At 31.7% G+C, this 18,866-nt stretch overlaps 1 protein-coding gene across 1 annotated transcript in view; it reads left to right on the top strand.

The window, feature by feature from the left end:
* LOC129226222 (serine/threonine-protein kinase OSR1-like) overlaps positions 1-18,012 on the top strand; it is a 46,180-nt gene extending 28,168 nt beyond the window's left edge. The window contains exons 11-16 of the mRNA XM_054860820.1: positions 1,069-1,260; positions 5,674-5,723; positions 10,339-10,391; positions 12,392-12,460; positions 16,994-17,055; positions 17,872-18,012. Coding sequence (XP_054716795.1) covers positions 1,069-1,260; positions 5,674-5,723; positions 10,339-10,391; positions 12,392-12,460; positions 16,994-17,055; positions 17,872-17,952 — 507 coding nt within the window. The 3' untranslated portion in view covers positions 17,953-18,012. The remainder of the gene's footprint in view (positions 1-1,068; positions 1,261-5,673; positions 5,724-10,338; positions 10,392-12,391; positions 12,461-16,993; positions 17,056-17,871) is intronic.
* Positions 18,013-18,866: the final 854 nt, after the last annotated feature.

The raw sequence follows: 18,866 nt of genomic DNA, 5'->3' as shown, positions 1-18,866 counted from the left end.
CCTGGACAAAAGTTTAAAGGCAAAGGTAAACATTCCTGGATTACATCCAAATTTTATTAAAATAAGTTAATTTAAAGCATTTGCTTTAATCTATGTCCCCATTAATAATCATTAGTTGCTTTATTTTTCAAATTAATTGTTGCAGTAAAAATGAGTTAAAATTTAATATTTTTATAGATGAAATTTTAAATTTTTTTTTCTTGTAAATGTGTTTTATAGATCTTTTAATTTTTATCAAATCATGTTGAACGAAAAAAATAAAACCTAAAACAATTTTTTTAGTAAACTGCTCTTTTCTACAAAGGAAAATTCTTCTATTGTCTGATTTTATGTTCAGAATTTAAGATTTTTAAATGCGTGTTATCTATTTTATTGAATTATTTAATGTGTGTGCAGTTATTCTAACATTGAAATTCAAAGGATCTTTGAATGCCTACAGTTTTAACTTGAACCGAACAAGTGGTCAAAATTATAGCCTGAAGAGATGTTGAAAAAGACAAATGGTAAATTATTAGCAACAATGTGAATTCATCACATACCCTCCCCCCCTGTTTCTATGGAGTATTCAACTGAAACAGTAATTTGACTTTTTTTCCCCAGCATGTTTGAAGGGCCATAATTGACCACTTGTTCTGAATTTCTGTTATGTCTGTCACCTCAGAGTCAAAAAATTCTAGTCATTTTAAATTCCTTTGAATTTCACATTACTTACAAACAACATTTAAAACGTCAGATCATTCTGTAAATGAAATCGGACAATAAAAAAGTTTTCCTTTACCAAAAAAAAAAAAGTGAACTTGACAGTTGTATAAAAAGCAATTTATTTATTACTCTATTATAAGTAATTATTTTTTTAAATGATACCTTACTAATAAAGTTTGAAGTATTGAGAAAGTTGTGTATTGTTCTCCCCCCCCCCCCCCAAAAAAAAAAACCCTTGACATAATACGTATATATGATAATTAATTACATTTCTCCGTGACAAAAGTTTCATCGCTAAATAATTTTCTTAAATGTTTTCTATATGTACTTGCTTTTTGGTGAAATAAAATATTCTTTTTCCCGTAGGAGGAGACGAGCGGTAAAGTTTCCGATGCATCTGTGGGCATGAATGAGTTGAAGATATCTGATAATCATCTTCCCAATTCAGAACAGGCCAGTCTTCCCTCCAATGCCATTCCTTCTCCCGTCGAATCATCACCCCAAGAAGTTCCCACACCTGCGGTACCACCCCTGGCTGTGGAGGAAAATTCGACAATCGTGAGTATTTGCAGTCTATATCCACATAATTGTTTTGAAAATGAGATGGCTTGCTGTTGATTTTTATTCATTTTGTTTTTTGATACTGGTAGACTACTTATTGAATGCGTGAAATACACAGCCAGCTCAGTCATTTTCAGCCGAGGACTGCAATTTCGTGCTTATTAGCACTCATCAGCCCGGCGTAGGAAAGTGACTGAGCTGGAGATGGAAAACCTCTTAAGGAGCCAAGAGTGCCAAACAAACTGGTAGCTCATATTTTTCCATCTCCAGCTCAGTCACTTTCCTACGCCGGGCTGATGAGTGCTAATAAGCACGAAATTGCAGTCCTCGGCTGGAAATGACTGAGCTGGCGGTGTATTTCACGTATTTCTGCTTTAGCCCTGGCTAATGGGCGGTAATTTACTGAATATACTTATTGAATGTTAAAAAACATGTAGCGTACGTATTTTTTCATTTTGTTATTTTTTAAAATCTTGTTATCGTACTTAAAATATCTGCCAACTCTTACGTTTTTTTCCACTATTCTTCTTGTATGAAAGAAACCCTTCCACTTTCCTTGTTTTCTGGATAGTTGAGCTTTTTTCCTGCTATTAATTCTTGCTGTGATTTTTTTTTTCTTTTTTTATATTTTTAGCAGTAATGGTAATAGCAAAAATGCTCAGTTTTCATGAACTTTATCATTCTAACTTGAGAGATTTAGACTTAAAATTGTGTAAATTTGCTTTATCATGACTCAAATGTTTGAAGAAAGGATACTATGCCGAAAATGCTATGAGAGATTTTTTATTTGAAATAAAAGCTTTGATTCATTTTTTTCTGTTTAATTCGCAACATCAATGTATACATAGATACAATCTTCTTGCATCCTTAACAGGGATTGGAGTATTCTTTTCTAAACTATTTAACAGTCATCTCCAAATTGCAAGTAATTATTAAAAGAAATAATAGATTAGTAATTTGCATTGTGATTAATATAATCTGAGTCAAATGTTTGCCTTTGCACTGCTAAACTGATTCGGGGATAAAAAAAAAAGTTATGAATTTAACTTACTAAGTTATGAAGTATTTAGAGGTTTTTTTTCCTTCAAATCACTTAATAATAAATTAACTGTTTAGAATTGGATTGGTTAGATGTTTTTCTACTACTCTTTCACTACTGATTTGGTATCAGAAGTCATGTATGCCTTCAACAAAATTACAGTTACATTAAGTAAGATATTTATGCTTTCAGTAGTGGTGTTGATTTTCATAAGGATGTTTTCCTGAAATCTAAAATAAATGTTATATCTGATACAGTCGAGTCCCGACTTACGCGAGGGATGTGTTCCAAGACCCCTCGCGTAAGTCAAAATTTTGCGTTGTGGAAAAGGGTATGTGTAAAAACTTTTATAAACATACCCATATAATTAAAGACACTTGTAAACACTACCGCAAACTGTTGAAAACCATTTCTTAACTATACATCACTGTTTCGCACAAAAAAACCTGAATTTTTATTTATATTTTTAAAAAAATGTTTTATTCAACATAATCTTTAGCTTTTCTTTAACTGTAGGAAACTTTCTCTTTTTCATTCTATCTTCAAACTTTAAATGAAACAGCGCTCTTAGTCATTTTATTTTCATCAACTTCCCCATATAAAATGAAAAAAATAAATGGAAAATGGGGAGTAGTTATTTGTATAAGCGATGTTCAGGCTAGTATGGTTTGGGAACTTCCACTCTCAGTGATGCCATAAGGGATGAAAGTCCATTCACGTAAAAATTTTTTTAGTATCCAATAGCTCAGCCGATACTTGCACAATGCGATTCCCTTCGAAAAATTTTCGTGTTGCGGGGGGTTAAGCCTAAAATTCTTTACCAGAGGAAAAAATCGCGTAAGTCGGATTGCGTTGTAGTGGGAGTCGACTGTACTTCTTACCTTTTTTGATGGATACCTTTTTGGCGTTATCAGATTAATTACATACTTTGCTTTTTATAATTGTTAATCCAGTCATTTTAAGAGATCAGGGGTCCATTGGCTTCCCCCCTCCCTCAGAAAAAGTTTGATGTGATGGGCCCTGTGATTGTAGCATTGGCATTAAATACTACAGGCAATTTTTGCTTTGGCACTTATTTTCTCTTTCTGCCAAAAGTTCTTTCATTCTATAAATTACCAATAAAAGTCTTGTTTACATTTTTTTTTTTTGATATTATGATTTGATCCTTTTAATGGTAGGTATCATATCATTTATCCTTTGGAATGTCAGGATCTTACAATTTTATTTCAGTGTAGTTTAATTGTTAGGAGAACGAATGAAAAATTTTATAGGGGGACCCGGGGTAAAATGGGTAGCCGGGGTAAAATGGGTATAGTTGCATTTTTCTTGATTTTATTCTACTGGACAACATTTTTTGAAAATAAAAAAATGATGAAAATGTTTACATATCGGGCAATATTTTGACTTGAGGAAAAAAAATCCAGCAACTCATTTACCAGGTTTAGCAACAATTTTATTTTTCAGAACACAAAGCAATGCGTTTATAGTGAGTGATAAACTTCTTTCTAGAAAAATTTACAGGAAGAGTTTTGGAAGTTTTTTATTTGGATTTGATAGAAAAAGAATTTTTCTAACAGAAAACTCAAAAAATAAGTAAATTTTAATATTTACAAAAATTTTGTAGCACTTTTAGTTGCACGGGGTAAAATGGGTATAGCCAACATTTTCTAGTTAAAGACATTGAATGCATGAAGATTAAAAAACTTAATTATCTTTGCAAGACAAATGTTACATATTATTCATCTTTTAAACTAAAAGTATGTTTTTAAAAAGTTTTATAAGTAATTACTCTTCATTTATTTGTTGTATTTTAATTACTACAACTTATGCCATTAGTACTTAAAGGTATTACATTTTTTGATTATTGTCGATATAGTTCATGATTACTGTAGGTTAGTAATTTACTGTAAGTTTATTATGTATATAGTTCATTGCTACACATTATAAAACATAGTAAGATTGATAGCTAATATGCTGTCTTTTTAATTTTCTTTTAAAACCACCAACCCCGTTCCCAGAACATAGTCTAAGTACAACCTCACATACAATCACAACAGAATCCTTATGCCTCATAGCAAAGTTGTACTGAATAACTAAATTCTCCTACTATACCTCTTGGTTCACAGCCATTTTTTTAGCACTGGTAAGGAAATGAAAAATTTACAACAAAAAAAAAAGTAAGAGTCTAAACAAAGGTGGGAGATGTTGTAATTACAGAGCAAGTGGCTGCAAGATTGTACACAAACAGGCAAGAGACAAACAAAAGCAGAAAAAATAAATACACATAAAATAAATAAATTAAAAAAAACATTAACAATAATTGATAAAATGACTAATGAAGTAAAAGTGAAAACTAGTGGTTCTCCTAGTTGTTAATCCCAGCAAACGGCGACAGGGCCGTTGTTAAATTTGTGGAATTCATTGGTTTAATTACTGAAATCTCAGCTGAAGGTGAATATAATGAGAAGTTTGCCACAAAATCATCTGCCAAATTATCCTATGTGATCCCCAAGAAAGATGACATTGATGTTGTGTAGGCATCACAAAGTTGTAAAAAATACTACCTCAGCCAAACTGCAAGTCTTTGCCAATGCGCCTTTTTTTCATAAATTTGGTTCTGTAAACATTTTTTGTGGTTGTTTTGGATTGAAGTTTTTCTCCTCCAATGCAATTATACTCAATTTAAAAAAAAATTCTCCATTAGTTAGTGTAGTTCAACTTTAAACAGCATATACCCATTTTACCCCGGTGTATACCCATTTTACCCCTAAACACGGGGTAAAATAGGTATACCCCTTTACACTAAATTTAAAGCAAAAAGTTAACACAAACTATGCCCAAATTAGACCTAAGATACACAATGTATAGAATATTCAACAAAAACACAATTATATTTCATGATATTTATGCTATGGGTCACTGAAATTAAAAATGCTGTTTTTTATACCCATTTTACCCCGGGTGACCCTATGCTTGCACTTCCACTTCAAGAATATTAAACTTTTGTTTAGTTGTGTGGTCATGCATTTAAAAGTAGCATTATGATTATTATTTCTTATTTTACAAAATGTTCAATATAAAAATAAGATGTAGTTTTTCGGAATATTTCAATAAATAATTATTAAAAAAAAAAGAAAAGAAATCAGGAACTGTAATTTAAAAAATATATAGATTAATAATAGTTAGCAGTTTAATAATTGACAGACTGTTTCTGGTGTGATGTATGCATTTTCATATCTTTTGACAAAAAATTCCATTTTTAATGTTACATGTTTAAAATTATTATTTATTTATTTTTTCATTATCATTGTTCTTATTATTATCTTTTTAAAATTATTTTTATAATATTGATAATATAAATTTTTTTAAAGGCAAATGAAGCACCTAGTGTCCATCTCATCAACTTAGTTTTGAGGATACGGTAAGTAATCCACACTTTGGTTTTGTTCACTGACTAGATTATATTTGTTCAATAGCATCTAATAGTTACATATTGCACCGCTCCAAACATTGTCTTAATATTTATTTGTCAGTTTTATGATATACTAGTGGTACCCGCACAGCTTTGCCTGTCATAGAAAAATTAAGAGGTCTTTTGGTTCGCCTGTATATTTACAAATAATGTATGGTGAATTTTCTCACCAATTGGCTTGTGCCCATGTTATGGTTCCACATCATGATAATTTCGTAATTTACTCCTCTATCTTATGATATTTTTGCTCTTAAAATTGAAATAGAAAAAGAACCACATCGAATTTTCGAAAAATCGCTTCACCCCCATCGTACAAACTAACTTTGCAAAATTTCATGAAAATCGGCCAAATGGTCTAGGCGCTATACGCGTCACAGAGATCCTGACAGACAGAGGGACATTCAGCTTTATTATTAGTAAAGATTCTGTAGTAGTGAACGTACGTTCTTCATTTTCCCACCCCTACTCAAAAAATGCAATTCAATTGCATCCAAGTTCGTTTCCATCACTCTTAAAAACTTTATTATTAAATTTATCAGAGTTTATCTTAATTTGTTTTAGATTTTAAAAAACAAAGATCCTTAGTCAGGTGATTGAATAGATAAATAAGGGAATTCTCTAATTACTCTAAAACAGCAGGTGCCCAACATACGACCCGCAAAGCTTATCCATGTGACCCACTGCTATGTTCAATGTCATGGATCAAGCACTAAGTTCTAGAATTACAGAACCTATTAGTTTATATGCATTTGGAAATGTGCAAATAAGTGAACAAGTACATTTGAATCGGAATTTACTGAATGTGGTTTTTTAAAATAAATAACTATCTGAAATACACCGCCAGCTCAGTCAATTCCAGCCGAGGACTGCAGTTTCGTGCTTATTAGCGCTCATCAGCCTGACATAGGAGTGACTGAGCTGGGGGTGGAAAACCTCTTAAGGAAACCTAGAGTGCCAAACAAACTGGTAGCTAATACAGAATTAGCACTGACCAGACGAGTGACCAAAACAATGGTTCGGTTCAACTCTAATTTTGAAGGCAAGGCAGGTATGTTCAGAAAGTTACTGCGCTATAGCATTAGTAGCCCATTCTGTATTATCTACCAGTTTGTTTGCTACTCTTGGCTTCCTTAAGAGGTTTTCCACCTCCAGCTCAGTCACTTTCCTATGCTGGGCTGATGAGTGCTAATAAGCACGAAACTGCAGTCCTCGGCTGGAATGGACTGAGCTGGCGGTGTATTTCACGTATTTTTGCCTTAGCCCTTGCTATAGGGCGGTAACTTTCTGAACATACCTGCCTTGCCTTCAAAATTCGAGTTGAACCGAACCATTGTTTCGGTCACTCGTCTGGTCAGTGCTAATTCTGTATTAGCTACCAGTTTGTTTGGCACTCTTGGCTTCCTGAAGAGGTTTTCCACCCTAATTTCAGCCACTTCCTATGCCAGGCTGATGAGTGCCAATAAGCACGAAACTGCAGTCCTCGGCTGGAATTGACTGAGCTGGCGGTGTATGTCATGTATTTCTGCCTTAGCCCTGGCTATAGCGCGGTAACTTTCTAAAGTAACTATCTGGTTTAGAAACAGAAATGTTGCTTTACCTTAAAGAACGAAAATAGTGTCAAGTTATGTGGATGATTAAATGAACTATCTGCACTAAAAGGCATTTCTGAAGCGAATTTGTGGAAACTTAATAATGACTCATTCAACCTTTGTCCCATTCATTGTTATTCTGCCTGTTTATAGAAAAATGATTAGACATTTTTGCATCATTATGTTCCATTCACTGTATTTTCACTTTATTTAAATTTATATGATGAAGACAAATAAGAATAGTTTAGTTTTGTTAGGTGGGTATACTGATATTTTTTCAATCACTAGTAAGTGCTTCCATGAGGTAGTGGCATTCAAACAGAAATTTTGCTAATGCTCATTTCCAAAAATTGGCAAGTTTGGTATTAAATTGTACTATTCTTTTCATGCAACATGGTCATGAAAATTTTTATGAAGTCATCAAAAAGTCATGGAATTTTTTTGATCCAAACAGTATAAACCCTGATATTGGCATTTTTTTGAGCACATGTTTGGAAAAATTACCTTGTTCAAGGTTATTTTAGGAACACTTTTCTTGCTCTCTTTTGCCCCTCCTCTTCTACCATGTTTTGCATTTAATGTTTATCAATTTACTATCGTCTAAAATGTGTATATTTCTTTGTGTTATTTAACTGTCAACTTGCTATCATTTTTTTAATGGCAAAAGAAAAAAAAAATTATAGACTTATGGAATTATTTTGATGGAATATGAATGATGTTTTTCTCACCTGTTGTCGGCAAAAAATATTAATTTATATTTTTTCGTCAATTTTTGTTCTTACTTAATTTATTCAAAATTTTTCTCAGCAAAAGTATTTGCGAAAGCTGATCGATATTATTCGATTGTCCGGGGAAATTATTCGATTAAGCGGGGATCTTCAACATTGCGTCTATTTGGTTCTGGGAGGTTTTATTCGTATAAGCGAGGTATTCTTTTTATCCATTACCCCATTAAGCGGGGCCGACAGTATTTTCCAATTTTATTTGAAAAATGCGACTTTTATTTTTGGGAAGTTTGAAAACTAAGTACTACTTAAGTTTGAAAGGGCCAAGCTCTATATTTAACAGATTTTAATTCATGTCAGAGAATATGCATTTAATATGTATTGCTTCAAATGCATGTGTAAGTGTACATACATCTATTATTTTGAGTTAATGAAAATAGATTATTTAATTTGGGTACAGTGAAGTTGCAGTGTACACATCAGATATTTCTCCTCTGTTAAATAAATACGTAATCTATTGCATTTGCATTAATTGTTACAAAAATCAACAGAATGTATGAATAAAATTAAATTCAGTTGATCTAATAGATTTCGTGAAAAATGTGAAATCCTTGAAACAAAAATCTGGCTGTGGCCCTGAGTAATTAAGGTTAAATAAAAGCTATTTAAATTTATATGTTCATTGCTAATGTAGCGTGAGATGATAATCCCTTGAAGTGTTCAAAATTTTGTTCAACTTGGGCGTGAGAACCGAGATTTTGGACATAGGTTGTTCTTGCTCTAAAGTAGAGGGTATACAATTAGATATTGCAAGTATAGCAACATGTACATTCATATGTGAACTAAGATGTAGTCATGCTAAAATAATTTCTAAAATATAGCAATTAATTCATCTTTATGTAAGCCTCTTTTTATCTTATTTTCCCATTAAATAAATAAGAAAAATCCATATATACAGTTGGCTCTCTGTTTAACGACACTCTATTTAATGATTTTCTCTATTTAAAGAAGACTTCTCACGGTCCCGGATGCTCCGCTGTTTAAAAGCATTCTAATTAGGGACGCATTCTAATTAAGGACGATTTTTTGTGGTCCCTCGAAAGTCGTTAAATAGAGAGCCAGCTGTATAATTTAAAAAAAAGTAGGTACAGTGCAGAACCTTTTATCTGGGAAACCAGAAAAAACGGCAACCTTTTGCCGATTTTCCCGCCATTTTTTTAAAAATACGCATTTTTGGCAATTTTTGAAAAACTGAGCTTTTTTTTTTTTTTGAAATACCTAAAAGAAAATGAGTGGTTTCTTAATAAATACCATATTACTCATCTATAACTCTGGAAAATGTTTACAAAAATGAACTTCGGAGGGTTGTCTTTAATGCAGGGGAAAATTTCCGGAATATTTTCTTGAACTAGAAAGTACACACGTACGTCTGAAACGTTTCTGTTTTATTCCAACTGAAAACTAAAGAAATGAATATTGTCACATTATAATGCAATATTTTATTGAATGGCCTTTAATTAAAACCGTTTAGAGCGGAAGTGACGTCGCAAAAGTGCGTGAAACGCTGCGATTCTCGAATTTTCCGGATAGTTGATGGTGGAATCTAGAAATTGTTAAACGCAAGAGTGTAATGAGGCTGCAGGAACTCATAAATTAAATTTCAGTTGGTATTAACTTAATGCAAAAGCAATAGTTATCAATAATCGCTGACGCCAAACCTTTACAATAAAGTGGAAAAAAAAAACGCTTTCATGAAAACAAATTCTCTCATACACTATAGTAGAAGAATCGTACATTTAGGTTCAAAAACTTGTTTCTTGCCCTTCCCTTCATCCTCTTTCATTTTAAAACATCGAAAATAGATGTTTTTCTTTCCTTTTCAAATGAGTGTGAGGGTCTCAGGTCTTATTAAATAACTTAAGGTTTTTGATGTTTAAATTATTCTCTCATTAGCAGTTTTTAATGTTTCGATATTGATCAGCATTTCTGAACTGTTTTCTTCTTATTTTAATATATATTACTATTTATTATAGTAATTTAAGTTTTATAAACAATCGGCCAAAAGCCCTTTTTAGCGATCCAGAAAACCGGGAAATTCAGATATCCAGGATAGCTATGGCCCCGAACTTCCCGGATAATTGGTTCTCTACTGTATTATAAAGCTTGTATCTCTTCTTAATATCATTTTATATTATTTATTTTGTTGCTGTGTATTGAATATTTCTAATAAGGGACCTATTTTTATTTCAGAAACCAAAAACGGGAGTTAAATGACATAAGATTTGAATTTGTTCCTGAAAGAGGTAAGCTTAAAACTTTCCACTTTATTTATAGTAATAGAATATAGTGTGCCTAACTTTTCTAAAATGTTTTCAGTTGTGAGAGGCTCGGTACTATATTTCGGAAGTCTCTTATTTTTTGTAAAAAATTAAACAGAACATTGGACAATTTTTGACTTGCCCAAATGCAGGGATTATTTTAGCCTTTCTTAAAGAGGTCTTTTGAAAATTGCACATACAAGTATGTTACACGTAGTAAGTTGAATGTATGACTATTTACAAATTCATTTTTGAAATGTTATGTATTTTCCACATAGAGGTTTTTCCAAGTTGGCTGGCATGCATAATGTTGCAATTAGTATTATGTTTGATAAAAATGTATCAAACAGCAATCTTTTTATTTAAAAAAAATTAGCTCATGTAAAAATCAATACTTTCAGTACGACAGAATAAAAAACAATTGTTTTCTGTGACATTTTTTAAAAAATCTTTTTTTCTTAAAAAAAAAATGTATGTTTTTATTAATTTCCCTGGAGCAGATGCAGTTCAAATTCACCTCTTACATACTTTTCTCACAAAACCAGTGATTTAAATCGCTTAAGTTTGTTCTCTGTTCTCATATATGCACTATTATTGCTATGAATGATTGTAAACTCTGCTGTGTGTAGCTTGCTGTGCCAAACAAAGCGCACCTGTAACATGACTCTGATAGGTTGAGCCATGACCTTGAAAATGTTTACTCCTTTTTGCCGAGTTCAGTGAAATGATTGGAGTTGGAATACTTTGACAAAACTACCTTAAAAGTAACCCAACTAAACTCAGCACCAATGAATCTAACCCAGGGTTTAAGCTGAGTTCAAAAGTTCTTTAGCATAAAAGCTAAAATTGAGGGGAAAATGTTAGCAAAATGGTAAAATGTTACACATTCTCATATATTTTATGCATACTTCAGTGTGTTTCATCTCCAGTTGAAAATAAAATTCATATTTCATCTGTGACATCTTTGAAGAAATAAGTACAACAGCTATTTTTTTTAAACATAAAAGAAAACACGATTGGTGTTTAGAACGTCGCAGTCCTCTCCTCCTAATAAAGCAGTTATTGGGAGGACATAATGCTGCACTAATAGTTATTGTAGTTTAACCATCATGGCTCAACTTATCAGCCACACTGTAGATCAACCTTTTTTTTAGAAGATATGTACTAAATTTAGCTGTGAATTTTTTTTTTTAATTACTCCTTTTAAAACTAAGTGTTTGGAATATTTTTAATTCATCGCTTCTTTTTGGCTGTCTAGTTTTTTCTTTAGAAAAATTACTCATTTAATTTTTTATCATTTTTTCTTTAAGCATTTCTTTTTCTTTCTTTTTTATTTTTTCGAAGGGGGCTGTCCGAAGTGACAGCATGTGTAATTTTCTCTACTCAAGGTTTTAAGTGATTAATATGTATCTTTAAAGCGTAATTTTTTGAAACAATTGTCTGTACGTTACAATGTATTCTTCCCTGCAAATTGTATCAGTAAAATTTTTTTTTAATCACGTCAATACAACTGTGCAAAATTTTGAAGTCCTTCTGAGATGGTGCTTTTTGAATTTCATCATGACCAACTTCAATACCTTTGCAAGCACTTGTAGTTATTGCAATTTATGTGTACCACTGACCTTAAAAGTAACAAAACTTTTTTTTCCTCAATTATAATATGCTTTTCCTTTAGTACAGGAAAATAAAGTCTCGCAACAGTGAAACAATGAATTCTTTTAAGTGAATAAATGTTCTTTTCTATGCGTTAAGCTTGCTAAAGCGGTTGAATTAAAATATGTATCTAAACACAATTTTGCTAATAACTCCTTTGATCTCTTTAACTTTTGGTAGTAAATTTAGTTAATAAATGTAGTAAAGAATACTTTCAACTAATGAAAGGATTCACGCAAAAGATACTGTATCAGTCATAGTAATATGGTTCTTTTTTAAATTCTTGCATGGAGTTCCATGACTTTTTAATCAATTTTCTTTTTTTGACTTAGATACTGCTGATGGTATCGCTGCAGAGCTGGTAGGCGCTGGCTTAGTAGATGGCAAGGATATAATTGTTGGTATGTGTGTTTTCAATCTTAAACTTATTTAGAGTAATGGGTGTTAACATTTTAGTCAAGTTTTCCAAAAGATAAATAATAATAAAAAAAATAACCCACTGTGATTTCTTCAAAAATACGTTTTTGCCCCATGCAGTTCGGACAAATTGCTCCCATGTAAACAAACATCGCATCGGTAGTGATGTCATTCAGGCGATTCACTCATTTGAACTGGATTGGGTTTTGGTTAGTTCCTGCATGTGATAGCCGTGAGAAGTTTTCTTAAGTTTTCGTATGTGGCAACAATTCTTGTTGTTTTGCATAAGCGATTAGAATTTTGAATGTAGGTTGTTCCTCCACGTCAGTTCTCTCTCTCTCTCATTATTTTTTTTGTACATGTTGTCTGCATTTTAGTGATGTTTAGTTTTCAATGAAAAATGGCATAGTTGTCTTGAATGTTTTATTTCAAAAAGACGCCTTTTTTCCAAGTTAATTCAAATATCATAGTTTGAAATTTTTGATGAGATGTTGTTTGTGATGAAAACATTAATGGAATATTTTTAATGTTCCTGGATTCAAATGCAAGTCAAATTCATTTGATTATGAATTAGCTCAGCCTACATGCTAAAATAAAAGGATATTTTTCTTAGGAGATTTTTTCGTCACGTAGCTTTTTCACCTGCAACTCTGCTGTCCTATATCCAAGGTCTGAAAATGTTTCCTTCCGGCCTGCAATGGATAACAATGTTTTGTCTATTTTTAAGGAAATCCAACTGGTGAAATTCTTGGAATTACCTTAGTTTCCATGCTTCTCCTGATATTTCATCGCCTCAGAGCAACAGTAGGATATCTTAGTATTATACCTGGGATTAGATGTCTTACTGTTGCACTGAAGCGATGATTTGATAATTTAATTTTCAGTTGTTGTCAATGTAATAGTTAGTGAATGTAAGAGCAGCTTACAGCATCAATGCTGAAATTTAAAAGTACTCCCTGTAATACACGCAGTACAAATATTTGAAGAGGAAATGAATCTTTTTTGAACACTTTATTGAATTCTAGTGAGACAAAAGAACAGGGTTCGTACTTCCTTAAGAAACCCTTATTTTCATCAAGCAAAATTAAGGTTCATAAAAAAACCCTGAAAATTTCCTTATTTTTTTCAAAACTATATTAAGTTTGGTTCCCTTTTCTTAGTTTTTCTATTTTCTCCCTTCAAATCTTCATCCTCCGCGTTTTCTGCCGAAAACGTATGTTTGGAAAACATGCCAACGATGTCAAACACGTGTTTCGCCGAAAATTGCATGCCTTGTTTGAGATTTCAATCTTTTTGCATCCTGCAAATATTTCAATCATTTTTAATGTTGGAAGGTTTTTTCACCATAGGCTACTTTATATCTACTTATTTTATTCATTATTTTAATAATAATTTTTTCTTAAATTTATTTTAGAAAAAAGGCAAAACTCAGTCAAAAAAATGTGGGCTAACTCCGACAGTCTTAGATTGTATTGAAACTTGGCATGGTTACTTTTTTTAATGTATTTAAGAAAACCTTCAAAATATTTATGGTGAATCTCTAATGATTTACGCTTTTGCAGCCTATGAGTTTTTTTTGGAATTTCATGATTAAATGAAGCAATTTCAAGTAGTTATTTTGATCCTGAAATAGTGTTACGAAGTTTCTTTTAAACCAAATTATAAATTCAATACAAGGGAAAAGGTTAACCAATTATTTATACTTATACAGTAAAACCTTGCTACAACGCTATTCGATACAACGATAATCCCTCTACTACGATAATATTTCGCGGTCACGGTAAACTTTAATAGGAATTAATGTTATCCTCCTCTCAATGTTGCGATCTTCTCTACAGCAATAAACCCCTGTAAAAGGATATTTTTTAAATTTTCAACCCCCCTTTATTACGATAATTTGGTTTTCAAATAATGAAAAGTATTCTATTTTATCAACTTTTGTCCTTTTTTTTTTCCTTTTTTTCTGACAAGAGAAGACTTACTGCTAATTGTGTACCTATTCCTCTTCACCACTGTAAGAATTATTAAAAAGGTTACGTACCTATTTTTGAACTTCAAAGTTTTAGTAAGAACAGAAGATAAATCATATTAAGAAAATGCTCAAGGAATCCAACAAAATGATGATAATAAACAAGGTAGTACAACAGATTAAAAATTTCTTTTTTAAATCTATAATAATTGAACTCGTTCCTAGGACAGGAGAATAACATGAAATCTCAGGACAAACTTTATAATGATGTACCTTCATTATTTAAATAATTAAATTTAGTTCAAGGATGTTCTTTTACACTTTTAAGTATGCTTAATTTAGTACTATAAATTAAATTTTTGGAATGTTGATATAACATTTTAAAAATCATTTAAGTATATTTGAGCAACGAATGGGGACACCTCAAAAGAATGACTTTCTGGTTTTTCAAAACTTTTTGTAGGAAAATATAAATGAGTTATTGTTTTAATAGGAATGGAATAACACCGAAAAAGTTATTTCTAACTATTAAAAAAAGAGAAAAAGAAAAATAAAATCTAGGCCAAACAATCTTTGTGTTAGGCTCCTGGGAAATAATATTTTTAGGTTTTTGGAGAACAACCCAAATACATTTATACCTAGGTAGTGCATATACCAGGGGTTCTCAAACGTTTTAGACTCGCGGCAGCCTTTGAAGAGTTAGAATTTTCTCACGACACCCTAGTTCATATATCTGTTATGTAAACAATTAATGAGCCGTTATTTTCAGGGGATTTTCTCCCCAAACCTGCGCACAGATCGTGCACATATGTGCAACACATGTAGTATCGGATCATATCATCCTCCCAAATACTCTGGTGTTATATTTAAAGGACACCGGAGTGTTGATAAGGCGAACCATGGTACTATTTTACTACAATCTACTTTTCTAGGTTATCAAATTTCGGGAAAAATCACGGCACGTAACGACATTTTTCTTTTTGAATTCGTCAACTACATAAGTTAGGTTTCAAGAACAGTACGCCACTTTTTTCTATTCTAGTTAAACTTCAGGGAAACATGTAGAAACTCACCTCACACATATATATTGATACCACGGACACTTCGCGGCATCTGTCACCTCTTCCTAAGGCAACCCAGGGTGCTATGGCATCCAGTTTGAGAACCCCGCCACATACTATAACATTAAAATTTAAAAAAAAAAACCATTGTATTCCCAAAATATGTCGGCCCTCGATATAACAATGTATCCCTCAACAACAATATATTTCTTTGGTCCCCAAAATATCGTTGTAGCGAGGTTTCACTGTATATATATATATATATATATATATATAATTTTCAATTCTCGCTGTGAAAATATGTTCTACCAGATAAGGAAAACCTACATTTTTTATTCTGTTGTAAATTTTTACTTTACAAATAAACCTAATTTTAAAATTAACGATCTAATTTTCTATACCTTAAATTCAAATGTTTTTCGTTAAAAAAATATATTTTTCTCTAAAAAATATGAAAAATTGATATTATTTAGTGATACAGCCAAGATTGAACTCATGAAAATTGCTGCCTCTCTTTCAAAATTTAAATTTATATTGAAATAAACAAACTTGCAAGGATTGGTGCAATGCAGCAAATTTGTACAAAATGGGATGTTAGTAACAATAACAAATGCAAAGCAATAATAAATCATAGTTTAAATACCTTAAAAAAAGATTTTAATTCTTTTTCTTCTATTTCCCTCTCATTCCATTAAGGTATGCTAAAAAAATAATGCTTTAAGATACAAATAATTTTCTTCATTTATCCTCATTTTCCTGATCTTTTTTATAACTAAAATTTGAGAAATAAATACAATGCTTTAAGAACAATATGTGCCGTGTATTGTATTAATCACTACCCAATTATTTCAAAGATAATTAATAAGGGAAAAGTTCGTATTATCTTTGAATTTGGTAAATTTGCCATTTTTTGTTCAATTTTGGAATGTCATGGACTTCAAGGGCTATTTTGATCTCAACCCTTTTCTGCATGGTTAATTTTTTTTTTTTTTTTTTTGGATTTCCTTTCTTTTGATCTTAGATAACTCTCATCTCTGTGATGTATGACATTTTAAAATATAATTCACTGATAACAGGGCATCACATTCAATTGCTCCTTTTCCTGCAGTTTGGGAACAATGTTATGCATTTGTGTATGTGTGTATAAATATGTATCAAGTACTTTACCCCCCTGGGAAACTTTGAAATGGTGTGCCTAAAATTATTTACAATGAATCCTTAAAAAGTCCTTAATTTTCACTTTTAAAAATGAGTATGAACCCTGAAGAAGATTTAAGTTGAAGTTTTTATTTTTTTTATTTTTTGAGTGGAAGTTTTACTTTATTGAACTGCGCAAGAGCATGAAGAAAACCACTCTTTGTAATTCTTGTTTGTTTTCTGAATTTTATGGTTATGTTTCTAATTGTTCATTTGAGCTTTTACCCCCCCCCCCTTTTTTTTTTCTTTGTTCAAGTAGTGAATATAATTGCTTTTGTCTCCTTTTTCAGTTGCCGCCAATTTACAAAAACTAGTTGATAATTTATCACTGAAGACTGCAGTATTTGCCTTGGTAAGAATGATGTATTATTTATAAGATATTCTTTGTGCAATTTTCCAAGAATTTTAATGCACACTTGTTTTAATTGTTTATTGCCATGAACCAATAATTATTATGCATTGTTATCTTTTTAATAATATGGAGTTATCTGTTTGTGGTCTACTTTCTTAATCTTATTAGGTCTAAAACTTAGGATTTAGCATTCTTGCTGTACATAGAACTTTAAAGCATTTTTTGTATAGTTTGAATTTGCATCAATGACCGATTTTAATGTGTGCTCCAACTTGTTATCAATTCTATTTAAAGGTCCTTATTTTTTTGGGATTTTTTAGTCCTTGTAACTCCTTCATTTTGTTTTAAATAAGTGTGTATAAACCCTATATCGCTCATTTTTGAAGAAGAGTGCCACAATATGAAAAAATGAAATTTTATAGAAGTATTTGAAATTGAACTCTTCAGGCAATTTTCATTTAAAAAAAAAAAGTTTACTGCACTTTCCAGTGCTTAATATAAGAACAAAAAAATCTGTTATTTCCAAAGAAGATAAGGTCATTTGAAGGCCATTAAGCGAAAAAAAAAAAAAAAAAAATTAAAAATTTCGTATTGTGGCACTCTTCCTCCAAATGAGCAATCTATGCATTATATTTCTTTTTCCTTTTTCAAAATGGTATAGAAGGGAATTACTGTTGTATAATCATCTTAGAAAAAACTTTTGAAACCTTATTTAATTTTTAAAAAATTTCAACTTTCTGAGTCACTAGAAATTGTTAATTCTGTGGTCAGACTGCGCTTTATATAAAACTTTTTTGACCTATCTTTTTTTTCCAGAACCCTGGCCCCAACCCCAGCGAGGTCCCTGACGAGAAATCCCTGGTGGGCTTCGCACAGCTGTCCATAGCCGCCGAGTAGCCCCCCCACCCCTCTTCACTGCTGCCTACTCCTCACCCCCCGTGTGGAAGGAACTCTGTGAAAGGACTTTACTATACATATATATATAGATCATTATTTATGATATGAAGATTGCCAATTTAATATATATTTTGGACTATCTACAATCTCGTGTCTGCGAGGACCGTGATTTTTTTTTCTCTCGCGGGGCAAAGAGGCCCCCCCCCTGAGCCTTAGGGTGGTTCAAAAATACATGTTTAAAAAATAGTTTCTCCTAGGTAATGAGACACCCCTTAATATTTTTAGACTTGTGGATAGTAATATTCTGCCGTGCTAAGCACAGATGTGGTATCTGCAGTAGAGCTCAAAATGAGAAATTGATGATTAAAGTTTTACAACTCGCTTCTTTGATTTGTGACTTAATTAAATGCTCAACTCGCGGTAGTTGTTTCGTAAATAACTTATCTAAAAACCATAAGAGAGTATTTTTGTAAAAATCTTAATTTAAAATTAATAAATGCAGTTACGACACATTTTCTTTTCAAAACCTTTTCATATACTAAGCTATTTTCACCGTAAGTGACAATTATTAGGCATTTTTAGGGGTATCTGCACAGATACAACAAAAGTAGCTTAGAAAAACGTGCTCAAGGTATCATTAAATAATACTGAAAACATCTGCTTTCTTTGGACTTAGCTGTTTCGCTTTATTTTGTTAATACAAATCGAACAGAATGTGCTTTCTGAAAGTTACCATTTTCAAAACTCTGGACACTGTAATCCATAACAATTTTCTGTTTTTTTATGTCCAAAGAATGTGTTTTTTATAATGTTTTATTTTCTACATTCATTTTTACCGAGCATGAAGATAATTTTGACAGCAGACGATACTTAACTAAAAATATTACTGGCCGTAGAATGAAATGCGTTTTTTT

Source organism: Uloborus diversus, chromosome 7 (assembly GCF_026930045.1).
Source record: "Uloborus diversus isolate 005 chromosome 7, Udiv.v.3.1, whole genome shotgun sequence".
In the NCBI taxonomy this organism is placed as follows: domain Eukaryota; kingdom Metazoa; phylum Arthropoda; class Arachnida; order Araneae; family Uloboridae; genus Uloborus; species Uloborus diversus.
The sequence above is the reverse complement of the archived record's forward strand: the minus strand, read 5'-3'. Positions and strand labels throughout refer to the sequence as shown.